General features: G+C 43.3%; 1 protein-coding gene across 2 annotated transcripts in view; it reads right to left on the reverse strand.

Annotated features, from left to right (window-relative positions):
* ZNF654 (zinc finger protein 654) overlaps positions 1-15,911 on the reverse strand; it is a 78,974-nt gene that overhangs the window by 40,408 nt on the left and 22,655 nt on the right. The window contains exon 2 of one of the 2 annotated variants that reach the window (XM_082244848.1): positions 1,687-1,832. In XM_082244848.1, coding sequence (XP_082100974.1) covers positions 1,687-1,832 — 146 coding nt within the window. Of the gene's footprint in view, positions 1-1,686; positions 1,835-15,911 lie in introns of those variants that run through there. The other variant, XM_082244849.1, reaches the window with a different exon arrangement.

The raw sequence follows: 15,911 nt of genomic DNA on the forward strand, positions 1-15,911 counted from the left end.
CTAAAAAAACACCTGAAGGACTCCAAGATGGTGAGAAATAAGATTCTCTGGTCTGATGAGACCAAAATAGAACTTTTTGGCCTTAATTCTAAGCGGTATGTGTGGAGAAAACCAGGCACTGCTCATCACCTGTCCAATACAGTCCCAACAGTGAAGCATGGTGGTGGCAGCATCATGCTGTGGGGGTGTTTTTCAGCTGCAGGGACAGGACGTCTGGTTGCAATCGAGGGAAAGATGAATGCGGCCAAGTACAGGGATATCCTGGACAAAAACCTTCTCCAGAGTGCTCTGGACCTCAGACTGGGCCGAAGGTTTACCTTCCAACAAGACAATGACCCTAAGCACACAGCTAAAATAACGAAGGAGTGGCTTCACAACAACTCCGTGACTGTTCTTGAATGGCCCAGCCAGAGCCCTGACTTAAACCCAATTGAGCATCTCTGGAGAGACCTAAAAATGGCTGTCCACCAACGTTTACCATCCAACCTGACAGAACTGGAGAGGATCTGCAAGGAGGAATGGCAGAGGATCCCCAAATCCAGGTGTGAAAGACTTGTTGCATCTTTCCCAAAAAGACTCCTGGCTGTATTAGATCAAAAGGGGGCTTCTACTAAATACTGAGCAAAGGGTCTGAATACTTAGGACCATGTGATATTTCAGTTTTTCTTTTTTAATAAATCTGCAACAATGTCAACAATTCTGTGTTTTTCTGTCAGTATGGGGTGCTATGTGTACATTCATGAGGAAGAAGAATGAACTTAAATGATTTTAGCAAATGGCTGCAATATAACAAAGAGTGAAAATTTTAAGGGGGTCTGAATACTTTCCGTACCCACTGTATACACACACACACCATATAGAGATAACTAAAAAGACACAATACATATTTAGACACTTTAACACAATTGTCAGAGTAAATTATGTAGTTGCAACTCTGCAACCTTAGAATTGGCAAAATGTATGATCTAGGTATCCATGACCATGGGATAATTTGTGGTTCCATTGTTATGGATGTATGATCTTAGAAACTGTTAACCTCCTGAGATTTTCATATATTGCATCCTTCATAGCAAATTAACATCAGAACATTGTGGGCATGTCATGATAAAAAACCCATTCAAATCAAATAGGTCGCAAATCATGACAATAGATAATATGAAGCAGGCAACATTTTCCTGCAACACAACACAATGCACAGGACGATGTGCGTTGCAATGCATATTTAATGTGGTTGCCATCCAAAATTAATGGGGCACCACAGCACACTATACCACAAGCTGTGAAAATGTCAATTCCTACATCTACAGCTCACAGTACATTAGTGTAATGGTCAGAGGGAAGAATGATCCTTACATTTGTGATCATTGGGAAGAATTGCCCCTTACATATTGCTAAAAAAAGATCATTGGTGTCTGTGAGAATTTATCTTATTAGTAGAGGTTGCTCATTACTCAAGGTATCCCCAACAACCTCTGGAGGAAGCTGAATTGAGAAAGGCTCATTTTAGTGCAAAATTACAAAATATTCACATGAGCCAGAAGGGCAGTAAAATGTAATTCTGCATGAACTACAGCAGGCAGGACACAGACACAATATGTTAAAGTTTGTGTTAGTGATCTAAAGAATAAAAAGAATCACTTTTCTCAAACATCATACTAATGTGTTAAAAGGGAAAAGTGTACTTACAAAGCTAGTCTACTCAAAACATACTGAACGTGCTCACATTCATCTGGGAAAGACACGCTGGCAGACGTGAAGCAGCAGAGTGCAGTCTGTAGTACTTGAAGCTGAGGCAATGGGACGTGCCACCGAGCAGTGTAATCTTCAACAATCTGAAAAAGACAAGTACCGGCTGTCAATCATGAAGAAATACACTGCCATATGTGCATTATGATCATTATTTATCTGAGACATGGAATTTGACTTACTAAAGACAGGCTGTTCATTGACATGGGAAGTTGCACTTTGCAAGGGAATTTTTTAACAACGCTTAGTGGAACAAATTATTCTGCTGACTTCCATCATCCAATTATATGCAAGCACAAAAATTGGATTTTTTTTACTTACTGTAAAATCCATTTCTTTGTTTGACGGACACAGCGCTCCATAAATCATAACTAATGGGTTCTATTGCCTCCTCCAGAAGAAGTAGGACTAGGCAGAACAAAAAAACTGGCTATGCCCATGGGCTGTCCCTCAGCTGGTATATAACCCCTGGTCTAGGTAATCAGTTTAATTTAGTTTTACTGCGGCAGGCTGGCCATCCTACGTGAACCGACAGAGCCTTACGTCGGACGCGTGCTTGGTGCTGGGGGGTGAGCGCGCACTGCCGGCGGTGCGCTCCCACCCCCACTAGGCGCAGCGAGGATGCCGATGCACAGGGCCGGCGGCCGCAAATGCTGCTGGCCACCCACGATCACTCCCCGCTGAGAGAGAAGAGCGGTCAGCTGTTGTAAACAAAGCTGACCGTTTTTCTCTCTGAAATGATCACAGAGTGCCTGTGATCCTTCTATATTGCATCACGGGTCTCTACGTCGCTCGCCCCTACTCGTCAGCGGGGAAGCCAATGCAGCAGGCAGGCGGCTCCGATTGCTGCCTGACACCCGCGATCGCTCCCCACTGAGAGAGAAGAACAGTCAGCTGTTGTAAACACAGCTGAAAGTTCTTCTCCCTGGAATGATTACAGAGCGCCTGTGATCCTTCTATATAGGATCACATGTCTCTATGGTCATTTCAGAAGTCACGCCCCCCCCCCCCCCCCCACACAGTTAGAATCACTCCCTTAGGCTCAAATTTAACCCCTTGATTACCCATAAGGTTAACCCTTTCCCTACCAGTGTCATTATTACAGTAACAGTGCATATATATTTCTGTTGTTTTAATTTTAGCGCTGCACAATAATTTGTGTTGGTTTGTTCAACTTATGCCGGTTGATGTGCTAGCGGCTTATTACTTTATTTCAGTTAGCGCAGTTTTTTTTTTTTTATTGAATACATTTTTATTACATTTTTTTGAAAAAATAAACACACATAAAAAAGAAGAAAGAAGAAAAAAGAAATACAATCCTATTACGTTCATTACAGCCTGCGTTTCTATAATGTTCCAATAAATTCCATGTATCATCAATACTGTACTAACCTAATTTTTTTTTTTTTAGAAAATTATAAATAAAAAGTAAATAAAAATAAAGTGCTGGCCATAGGTCGTGGACCCAATACAGCCCATATTTCCAAACTCAAATAAAATCCATTAGTTCTTATGAACCAGTCGGTCCAAAAACAATAGGTTATACTCAAAAAGTACTGGATTTAAATTTTACCTACATCTGCTACATTAATCCGTAATTCCTATGTAATCACAATTGCCCCATAGGTTAAAGTAGTTTTAAATGAATACCATCTGCTCCATATTGCTTTTTGTCTATCCAAATTTCTTCTAGATATATACAATAGTTCTTCCAACAAACCTAAATCATCTACTCTCTTCATCCATTGTTTCAGTGTAGGGGCTTCTGTTTCACCCCAGATAGCTGGAATTAAGGCCTTTGCTGCAATTAAAAGATGTGGGACAATTGATCTCCTATATACGCAAGGTGAATCCCTGGTACGATGAAAAAGTATTGTCCAAGGGTCCATCCGTAATGTACAATTACCGTATTTATCGGCATATAACACGCGCTGGCGTATAACACGCACCTCAATATTGGGAGAGAATTTCAGCAAAAAAGCTTAAATTTAAAATAAACAGCTTTGAACTCAGAACATTTTTTTTTTAATCAAATGACATCTCAACAGTGCCCATCCTCATCAGCATTGTCCAGCAATGCAGCCTCATCAGCAGTGTCCAGCAATGCAGCCTCATCAGCAGTCTCCAGCAATGCAGCCTCGCCAGCGCAGTCTTCAGCAATGCAGCCTCGCCAGCGCAGTCTTCAGCCATGCAGCCTCGCCAGTGCAGTCTTCAGCAATGCAGCCTCATAAGCGCCATTGACACTATCCGAATCAGTTCTTAAAAAGGCCAGGAAGCAGCGCCGAGAGCAGAAGGGGGCGGGCCGGCCAAGGAGAAGGGAGAACAAGCTATCGCTGTCATAGGAAGTCCCACCTATGATAGACGTCACACATCTCGGCAGAGGAGGCGGGACTTCCTATGACAGCTCGTCCTTCCTTCTCCTCGGCCCGCCCCGCCCCCTTCTGCTCTCCGCACTGCTTCCTGGCCTTTTTTTTTTTTTTAATATCGGCGTATAACACGCACTATTTCTTTTTCCTCCATTTTTAAGAGGAAAAAGTGTGTGTTATACACGAATAAATACGGTAGTTATTTCTATATATTCGACCACTTGTAGCCAAAAATTGACAAACTTTCGGACAGTCCCACCAAATGTGGGCATGAGAAGCAGATTTCCCACATTCCCTCAAACACAGCGATGACCTAGAATGAAACATTTTTGGAAATTTGACTGGCGTATAATACCATCTAGCTAGTCATTTATAATTTGTTTCTGTCATTTTTGATGAGACTGAAGTGGTACAGGCTAGAAGGAAAATTTTATCTTTCTGTATATCCGTCAGTGGATGTTGTAAATCTACTTGCCATCTATCAGTATGAAGGTGGCGCAAGTTTGATATATATTTTTTCTCCACAAGGAGATAATAAGCACCAAGAATGCCACCTTCTGAGATCACATAGGAAAGGGAATCTCCCAAATATTCTCAAACGGAAGTTCCTGGAGAACTGAAAGCACTAAATATAAATCCCATGGTGGCAAAAGAGACCATACAGGTGGAGCCACATGTCAAACCCCCTGAATGAAGGTATGAACTAAAGAGTGCGTGGCTAGGAGTCGCTGCAAGAAGTTTGCCAAAGCAGACACCTGTCCCTTGATGGTATTGCAGGCCAACTTCTGATCAATGCCCGATTGAAGAAAACTTAGGATCTGAGCCACAGAAAAGGATCGAGGATGAGCGCCAATCGACTCACACCAAGAAATGTATGCTTTCCACGTACGATGGTATATCTTGCTGGAAAACGACTTCCTCGCCTTCACCATAGTAGGGATCACAGATCCAGACAAACCCCTTCTCCCTCAGTACCACCTGGCTTTCAATAGCTACGCCATTAAAACCAGGGACTGTAAAGCAGAATGGCTGGAAGATCCTCGCTCTTGATTCCTTGCAGGAATAGGCGGAAGAAGCCTGAGCCAAAGAGGATGCTGGCCTATTTGTGGCCCTTGGACGCCTACGGCGTCTGTCAGAGGACCCTGTGATCATTTTTGCTAGAATATTACTTAGAACCCCCAAACAGTATATATTTTTGTAGCAGAGGCCCTAGAGAATAAAATGGTGGGTTTTGCAAATGTTTATGTCACACGCAACGTTATGAATGCAATGTTACACACTAACGCATAAATACACTTATATAGACATAATTATACACTTAACAAATACCAAACATGCCACGCTTTAAAATTGAGCACGCTTGTAAAATGGCGGCAAACTTTGGTATTTAAAAATCTCCATTGGCAAACATTTATAAACCTTTATTGATTACCAGTTTAGAGTTACACAGGAGGTCTGTGCTAGAAGTCTTGCACCCGACCTGACGTTCTCGGAGATACCTCATGTGTGGTGCGATAGCTGTTTATGTATGAATACAGGACCAACATAGGAGTTCACCTTTGCAGAGTTAGCCTTTAATTTTTTTATTTATTGGTGGGACACTGGTGTACACTGACAGATGTTATTCATCCAGCGGACACTGACAGATGTTGATGTTGCAATGGAACACTTTTGCAGATGTTAGTGCACTGGTACAGATGTTGATGGGACACTGGCACACAGATGTTTTGTGCACTGGGACACTGGTACAGATGTTCATAGGACACCAGGACAGGGACAATGGTGCTTGGTGTACTGTGTGGGGATGGCTGCAGTCTGTGATCTCTGTGTAACTGAACACAAAAATCATTAGTTACACAGAACTGTCACAGGCTGCAGCATCCCCCGCTCCTTGCCCCAAAGCTCTCACTGAGCTCAATGTGGAGAGCTGACACAGAGACACGTGTCTCTGTTTACATTGTTTGATGGCTGTGACTGGACACAGCACTCACGTGATCATGATTGGGCCAACCACAGCACCCATGTCTCGATGTGTGATGCTGCTTGGCTTTGGGGCCGCGTGTAGGCACCCGTTCTGGGGGACCTCCACTCAGAACGGGGAAGCTCCCACCTGGCCGTTTATGTACAATGGCCAGGTGGGAGGCGGTTAATCCCGGGAAAAAAAAAAAAAAACTGTTTCTCTGTTCTGGTGCTTGTAGCCATCAGCCTAACAAAACAGGAATGTTTTTTCGAAAGCATCCTAGTAACCAGGGTGGATTTGATTTAAATCAAGTCAATTCAAATCATGATTTAAATCATATTTAAATAGCAACTGTCATCTCTAACACAGCGGCTCCTTGGCTGACCTAATGTTGACTCACCTACCGTCCCATTCATTTTAATAGGACGGCTGGTGAGGAGGCAGTGACACAACAAGGTGAAGGATGTGACATTATCGGCAGTCTGCACTCTGAGGACGCCTCCCCACCCGGACAGGCTGGCATTCGTGGCAACAAACGTCCAGTACAGGGGGAGAAGGATTTTCCCTGTCGAAGCTCCGAGAACGAAACCACCTCTAGAGACCGTGGATCCTTGTCCCATTTCACCAGAATCTCTTTTGCAGAGATCTTGTGTGGAACTGTGCAAACAGACCACCTCGAAGGTAGACACCATCAGGCCCAGCACCCGCATGCAAGCCCGAAGGGATGACTGTCTGCTGAACAGAAGCTGCATTGTCTCCTGCAAGGTCTGGAGTTTTCCAGAGGAAGAAACACTCTGGCTAAAGCGGAGTCCAGAGTCAGACCCAGTTAGTCCAGTTTTTGAGGACAGAACTGTCACCGTTTACCCGTTTTGCACATTGCCACTTTATTTGTATTGAGTCTATTGTCACTTTAACGGGCCTTAGTTATGCCCTTTATGTAGGGCCATCCATATTTCTTTCATCATATATTTTATCATTGTGACGCACCCACTTTTATTTATCCATCCACTTACTGGCTATTTAACGATCATCACTGGATCATTTGCACAGATCCTCCTCAACCATTTTCTTAAACGCACCTATACACTCACACCCGGGGATAGTGAGTGGTTCCTAAGGAAAGAATGGGTATGCATATGGTCCTTCTGTGTGGGTCTGCTCCCTTTGAGGCTAAAAAACGTTTTAATATTACATTTTCTCATGAATCTCTGTAAATTAATATAGACTTCAAACTTATCCAACTCTTTATTGGGGCGGATTTAAGACCAAGGTCTAAAACGTGTAATTTTTCGTCAGTAAAAGTGATTTCACTTAGGTTGAAGATACCTTGGCCTAGTAGTCTCTTATTTTTCTTTCGCCCTCCTCTCTTCCCTCTTTTGCGTTTCATTCTTCTCAGCGTTGGTTCTGATAATTGGGTCTCACATAATCTCCCTGTTGCAGTCCTCTCCATTGGTCTTGGTAGCCACCTCCTCTGGGTTCGGCGGGTCCTCTGAAGTGATTTGGGTTCCATTGATAGCTCTGTGGGCCTCTCCATCCCTGCTTTCCTTGCTGTGTGTAAGGTGGTGGTCTCCCTCTGGGGCCCCCCCCGAAAAAAACTTCTAGGTTCTTCGTAAGGTAATCTGTCCCTTACATCCCTCCTAAGAGGCGAGTAGTGATTGTGTGTGGGAAGATCATATCTGGGTGTATAAGGTGAGGGGGGGGTCTAATGGGCCTACACCTGGGTGGTGTAGCTGGTCTGTTGTTTCTTCGTGGTAATTCCCAGGGTTGAATGAATGTATTGGTCTGAAAGTGTGGGTGGTTTCCCCCCACATTTCTGATGGGTCTGAAAGTGAGCTCATGGGGAGTTCTGAAGGTGGGAGTTTCAGAGAACCCCTCATAGTCCTCTACATCAAGGCTTGTCTCTCTGGATTCAAATACATTAGGGGTTAGAGAAATTTCCATTTCCTCATTCCCGCTGCTGAAGACGTATGACGAAACGCGTACGGCACCGTCACATCACTTCCGGTTCCGGCTCTTGGTAGAACGTATTGCGTTTCTGAAGCTCATACACTGCGCTATTTTAACCGTGATATTGTAAGTACCCTTTATTTTTAATAAACGATTGCCATACAGTATCACACTATTGTTGCCCTTTCCTTGCCTCATATGGGATTACCACACACCCCAACGTCCCGAGGAACCCCCCCCCCCCCCGGAGTACTTGAAAAAGGACCCTAGTGTGGATCCATCTGCAGGACATCCACAGATACCCATTAGGAACCATAGAGGGATCCCAGGATCTCCAGGCCCCTATACCAGTACCCCCAGAGGGAGCCAGTACCCACAAGAGGGAGCTTCCATTTATATATCTATATCTATATATATATCTATATATATATCTATATATATATATATATATATATATATATATATACATATACACACACCCACCTTATACCCCTGTTATCAGAGGGATCACAAGCACCCCGCCACTATACCCACCGCAGGATTATCTCGGGGATCATCACATTAAGATTTAACATCGGTGCTGCACTATACATGGACTACTTTCAATTGTTTCCATAGATTACCGTTTACCTGTTTTGCACATTGCCACTTTATTTATATTGACGTTGTCACTTTAACAGGCCTTAGTTATTCCCTTTATGTAGGGCCACCCATCTCTTTTTTTTTATCATATATTTTATCATTGTGGCTCACCCACTTTTATTTATCCATCCACTTACTGGCTATTTAACTATCATCACTGGATCACACTGTTTATATATATATATATATATATATATATATATATTTTTTTTTTTTGATTATATATACCACTCACCTGGTATTCACCATCATCCATTATATTATTGTTTGTTTACAGTTCCAGGCACTAGTCACTTTATCACTTTCATTTGCTTGTATACATTGGTGATATTATAATTGTTATTATGGGACACATTCTTTATATTACATCACGCCGTTTTATTATTTATCTAATCTATCTATCCCATTACCTACTTATATCCTTTGCCTCTTTCTATTTTTACCATTCTTATACCCCTCATGTTTGAGCTTCTAGGCAGCGCCAATTCCCTCCCACGTTTTTTCCACTAGTACTATACTACTACACTTTTAATGCTCCCAGTTAAGTAGAACAATATTATAGTGCAGAAAGCATAACATTTCAGCATGTTCACCAGTTAAATAGCTTCTGTTTTTTTTCATAAATTGTTGTCACTTCACTAAAAACATGCTCACGTGGTACTGAAGAAGGAGCAGAAAGGTATCTTCTAGCATGAGAAGCAAGTCTTTTGTAGCGTGCCTCATTTTCTTTCCACCACTGAAAAAAACTGGCTGGCTGGCTCCCTGTGGTGGGTGGGTGGCACCCGTGTGGTGGGTGGCTGGCTGGCACCCGTGTGGTGGGTGGCTGGCTGGCACCCGTGTGGTGGGTGGCTGGCTGGCACCCGTGTGGTGGGTGGCTGCCTGGTACAGGCCCAGGGCCTGAGGCTGGCTAGCTGGTACAGGCAGGGCCTGTGGCTGGATAGCTGGCTGGTACAGGCCTGTGGGTGGGTGGGTGGCTGGCTGGCACCAGGCAGCTGTGGGTGGGTGTGTATGTATGTATGTGGTGGCTGTGTTAAACGCACTATACACTCACTGTCCCGAGATTCCCCGACTCCAGACAAGGCTGAGGGAGGTGGCTTAAGAAGCAGAAGCTGTCCCAGTGTGCGGAGCCGCATGACGCAACAAACGCAATGTCACGACAATATTGGTAACCTCCGGGTCGGATTCCGATATATCGGGGAAAGTGCATATCGGCCCTTGATATATATCGGCCTTGCCGATAATCGGTCAATCCCTACTCCTGACTAGGCAGAAAAAGTGTCTATAGCCGAGTGTTGGTGTATATCTCCCCCTTGGACTGCCCATAGGCATAGTCAAGCTTTTTCCTGCCTAGTGTCCTACTCCTGTAGAGGGCAGTATAACCCAATGGTTACGAAGAATCAGGAGACGTGTCCATCAATGAACTCTTTAGAGATTTACTCCAAAAGCAAAATAAAATAGATAAAATAAAAAAATAGATCATCCACCCTGCTAATAACAGAAACCAGCATTACACCGCTCTGCATCCCTCTTGTGCTGGCTGTGTGTGGCGCTCTGAACAGTTACATATAGACTCTATAGGTCCTGGGAGACAGTGAGAACAGGAACATAGCGGTGTGTCCAGGGGGACAATTGAAAAAGGAAACTAAGGAAATAAAAAAAAAAAAAAATCAAATGCACATTTTTTTTTTTTTTTTTTTTTTTTAAGTTTTCAGAAAAAAAAAACAAAAAAAAAGACAAACAAACAGACTAATACCAGTTTACCTCCCTTTAACTCTATCCTGTCCATTTAAAGTGGAACACAAGCTTACACCTAACTAGCCCCCCTTCCTAACACCTACTGTATGTAAATAAGTTGTACATCCTTACCTATTTTCAGGCTGCTCCGGTCCAGTCCATGTGATCTCCCGTATGTCAGCCAGTAGCGGCTGCAGGGGCGAGGACAGCGTGCTCCAACAATGGATAGTAAAGCCTGTATTGGTGATGTCACCCACAGGCTTCAATGGCTAATCTAATGTTGGCGCTCCCTCCTCTCTCCTGAAGTCACTGCTGGCTGGCACAGGGTAGCCGGATCACATGACTGGACTGGAGCAGCCTACAAATAGGTAGATCTATACATCTTTCTTATACAGATTAGGGAGGAGGAGGAGGAAATAGTTTAAACATAGAACTATAGGCAAAACTCTTTCATTTTGGATTGAGTAAGGGAATATTATAACCCCGTCAAGTTTTTTTTTTTTTTTTTACCATATGTATCCTGTTGGGGAGATTTCCATTCACTTCCTGTCCCATAGTCAAAAAAACACGCATAAAAGAATTACACTTACAGTGTTACAGCATAAAAAACGCCTTCACAGATCCTACGGGCCGCCAAAAGCGACTTGAAAATGCTCTGATTGGCGGAGCGAAACGTGTCAAGCCATCCAAATGCGTACTACGCAACGTCCGGTCACGTCCAACTTCCGGTTTATACGGGTGGAGCGCACAGCCATAGTTTGGCGGCCCTTAGGATCTGTGAAGGCGTTTTTTATGCTGTAACACTAAGTGTAATTCTTTTATGCGTGAGAAATAAAGTCTAGATATACTGCACGATGAAAGCTCTCTTTTTTGTAATCTATGGGCATATCCTGGATGGTGCGAGGTGCAGAGCGTTTGAACCATTTGTTTGCTTGTTGGCATTCTCCGTGGCCCTTATCCCAATAAGGATTATCCTTAAGGCTTATATTTGACTGTCTTCTGGTGAGTAGGGGACTGAGAGGGGAGCACCTACTCACAATATATGAGCACCGGCACTTTGAATAGTATATCCTGTACAAGCAACCAGCACTTTTTGGATTTGTTGATTTGCACAGAGACTGTCACCTAGCACAATATAATCAATTGAAGAATTTATGAACTTTTTTATATGAATTTATTAGGAGATACTTATTTATATATATATATATATTTATTAAGCACTACCACTTTGATATTTTGTATTTATGTGCACAATTTTATTAGTATTTATGATCACGATTATATATTGGAAAGTTGTATGTATTATACATTTGCTATAGCTATAAGCTGTTTATCTGCCAAAGATTTGAATAAGCCATTTTACTTGTCAATGTGTTTGTTTTTCTTTAACTCCAATCCTGACATTTACACAGCTCTGCCACATAGCACAGCCCTGCCTAGAGGAAGGAAAGGGAAACCTGATCTTCTTCTGCTACAGTTGCACTTTCACATACAGGTCTCCCCCCACTTTGTGAATGGACAGTAAAAGGAGAAGCGGCACTCATGAGCTCATCTCTCAGTCACTCTACTATCAGCAGGCTTCTTGCATGGAAGCACATCCGATTGGCTTCTTGCATTGGAAGCACATCCGATTGGCTTCTTGCATTGGAAGCACATCCGATTGGCTTCTTGCATTGGAAGCACATCCGATTGGCTTCTTGCATTGGAAGCACATCCGATTGGCTTCTTGTGCTGTTTCTCCACTTCTTCGAGCCCTTACAGCTATGACAACTGGAGGCACAGGGAAATCTTGCGGAGATTTCTTCCTACTAGGACCCCCAAGGAACACTGGAATGTCTGGGAAAATCTGATACAATTCGCTAACATTTACACAAAACTGAAATACATGCCGAGTAGAAAATAATGAAAAGGGCATAGAAAAGTTTAATGTTTCATTATCAGGGGGATAACCAATTAAAGTGTGAACCCTAATAAACTTCTGTTATTTGTTCTCGAGTCTGTTAAATATGCCATAAAGAGTTCTGTTAGATCTGTTTTATTGAAAAAAAAAAACCCCACCTGTTGATTTGTCAGGAATGTTATCTCAAAGAGTCAATTCATCCCCTCCTAGTTCTCTACGTTCTGAATAATTGACTATGGTTAAGAAGTTGAGAAAAAGACAAAGCGCAGGGCTGACACCACAACAACGCTATGGGATTTCAGTACACAATAGGAAAAGAAGTGCTGAGTACATTTGTCACATTAACAAGTATTTTTCTGTACTTGCAGGGTATTTAATCACTTGCCACTCAAGCCAGTTCTGGCATTTCTCCCCTACATGTAAAAATCATTTTCAGCTAGAAAATTACTCAGAACCCCCAAACCTATAATACACTTACACACACATCCTAGGGAATAAAATAGCAGTCATTGCAATTTTTATGTCACACGGTATTTGCACAGCAATTTTTCAAAATCAATTTTATTGGTAAAAAAAACACAATATTTACCCAAATTTTTTGTATAATGTGAAAGAGGTTACCTCAAGTAAATAAAAACCCAACATGTCAGGCTTTAAAATAGCACACACTTGTGGAATGGTGCCAAACTACAGTACCTAAAAATCTCCATAGGTAACCCTTTAACATTTTTTTTTTAACAGGTTACCAGTTTAGAATTACAGCAAAGGTGTAGCGCTAGAAATATTGCATTCGCTCCAACGATCTCAGTGATACCTCACGTGTGGTCTGAAAGCAGTTTACACCAAAATAAACAAACATTCGCTTCTGCGTGCAAGCACGAGGGGATGGGGGCACCAACTTTTTTTTATTGTTTATTTTTATTTTTTTTATGACCGGTCTGCTTTATGGAGAGATCTGGGGTCCATAAGTCCCCACATCTCTCCTCTATGCTGGAAAGCCTGAGATTAAAAAAAAAAAAAAAAAAAAGTCTATCTCAGGCTCTCCAGCAAAAAGTGTTTACAACAGTTGGTGTTGTAAGTGACGTCATGACCGCTTTCAGCCTCTGAGGGTCACAGAGATGGCCGGTGGGACCATCTGGTCCGCGCCGAACTCTATTGTAAACTGGCGCTACTGGTGGATTAATTCTCCAACTCCTCTATCGCACAGGAGAGAACGGAGCACCTTGACACACAGACCACACCATAAAGAGGAAGTTGATCTTTAACCACTTAAAGCGGAGTTCCGACTCCCCCTCTAAAAATTTAAAGTCAGCAGCTACACATACTGTAGCTGCTGACTTTTATTAGGACACTTACCTGTCCTGGAGTCCAGAGATGTTTCCACCGGCTGTCGGGTGCTGCCGCCGCCATTGTCGGTAAGGGAACCCGGCAGTGAAGCCTTGCGGCTTCAAGGGCAGGTCCTTACTGCGCATGCGCGAAGCACACTGCGCATTCCTATTGTCTCGGCGGTGGAGGGAGGAGGGGGTCGAACTTCCCAGGGACGGCGCCGTATCCCGGAAGTGGGGAAGGGTACCTGTTCCCCCCTTAAAGGTGCCAAATGTGGCACCGGAAGGGGGGGGGGGGACACAAAAGAGCAGAAGTTCCACTTTTGGGTGAAACTCCGCTTTAAGGACCAGGCCTATTTCTGACACTTATTTTTTACAAGTTAATATCAGTTTTTTTTGTGCACGCTCGTAGAATTGGTACTTAATCTCCATAGACGAGGCTTTAAAAATTTCTACAGGTTACCAGTTTAAAGTTACAGAGGAGGTCTAGGGCTGGAATTATTGCAATTGCTCCAACGACTGCGGCGATACCGGACATGTGTGGTTTGAACACCGTTTACATATGTTGGCGTAAGCGTTTGCTTCTGTGCGCTAACTTGGAGGGAGGGGCACGGGCAAAAAATGTTTCTTATTCACTTTACCTTTTATTTTTATAATTACACCGTCCCTTTAAAAAAAAAAAAAAATGATCACTTTTATTCCTATTAAAAAGAAATGTAAACATCAGCATGAAAAAAAAAAAAAAAGGGCCCTTTAAGGCCGTTGGGAAGAAGCGACGTATGACGTCACTCGGGTCCTCCAAGCACAGAGTCGAGTGGAGGCCAACTTCGCCCTCACTCGACTCCCTGCACAGCACCCGAGAGGACCGGATCGTTTTCCCCACTACCAACGGCTCCGATAAGCGGGGAAAACTACCGGGAAGCAGGGACACCTCTCCCACCTCCCAAAAAAGTGATCCCGCGGCAAATCTGCCACTGGGACCACTTTTATGTGAAAGAGGACCGCCCGCCCTGTAACTAAATACCAGGGTTTTGGCAGCTATCTGCTGCCATAACACCGGTATTAAACTTTGAAGTACTGACATGAAACTGCAGCGGGTGGTCCAGAAATGGTTAAACATAGAGCTGACAGGCAGGGTATTTATGATAGAAGAGACCCTATTGGTCTCTTCTGCCATAAATGTATCTTTCTGCCTGCCAGCTGTCATGTTCATTGAGCCACGCATGCGCAGCTTAGCAAACATTTACAGCCCCCAACCCGTGCCGCGGTGATGTGACTCCCATGCACATGTGCAGGAGTGTAGTCCTCAATCCAATGGCCGAAGGCACGGGACCTGGAAGGAAGACCAGGTGAGGAATGGAAGCGCCGGGAGCCCTCCACATTGGTCCCAGTGCTTCGCTGGAGGACACCATGCAGCAGGTAAGTCTGCCATAATGTACTAATATGCTGTGCATACTAGCACATTATGGCATAACCCACCTGTTTTATAGCAAATTTTACTGCCACTTTAAAGACAAACACAATTGAATTCATTTTTATTATTCAAAGCAAACTGCCCCATCTATCCAGGTCTCCATGTTTATTTTGCTGATAAATCACTTTGAAAAAACAACCCGCTAGCATTTTGCGCCCTGGCCATCTTGAGTAAGGGCAAATGAATAATGAAGCATTTACTTCCTGGAATCCACCTTCCCTTAGCTCAGGCATGCATGCAGGATAGTGCGCTTTGCTCAGAAATCCCCTCCTCCTCTCCTGAAGACTTCTGGGATGTATGACACTTACCTAGACAAAAAAAAAAAAAAAAAAAAACACAAAAAAAAAAACAGGAACTAAAGAAAATGTTTAAAAAAAAAATTCTAAACACAAGTAAATATGACAATACTTTCCTATTTGTTTACTAATGTTAGCAGCATGAGGATTAAAAATCAATGTTGAGTGGGGGGGGGGGGGGGAGTGAAGTTCCACTTAAAATAGAATTATAGCCAAAACCTTTTTTCCCCAATTTAGATTGAGTAAGGGAGGGTTATAACTCCTGTATGGTTTGTTCCCCCCCATCTTTGTTCCATTGGGGTGATTTCCCTTCACTTCCTGTCCCATAGCCAAACAGGAAGTGAGGGGAAATCCCTGCAAATTAAGGGAATCTCTTGGGGACCCCTAGAGATCACTAGAACTAGTGTCCCCATTGGAAGACTTCTCCTCTATTACTTTCCTGGGGACAACACAAAATTTGGATTTTCTTTCACTTTCACCCGAAGGCTGCATTCACACTTGAGCGTAGCGTTTTTTACCGC

Source organism: Pelophylax lessonae (genome assembly GCF_965119305.1).
Source record: "Pelophylax lessonae genome assembly, chromosome: 2".
NCBI classification, from domain to species: domain Eukaryota; kingdom Metazoa; phylum Chordata; class Amphibia; order Anura; family Ranidae; genus Pelophylax; species Pelophylax lessonae.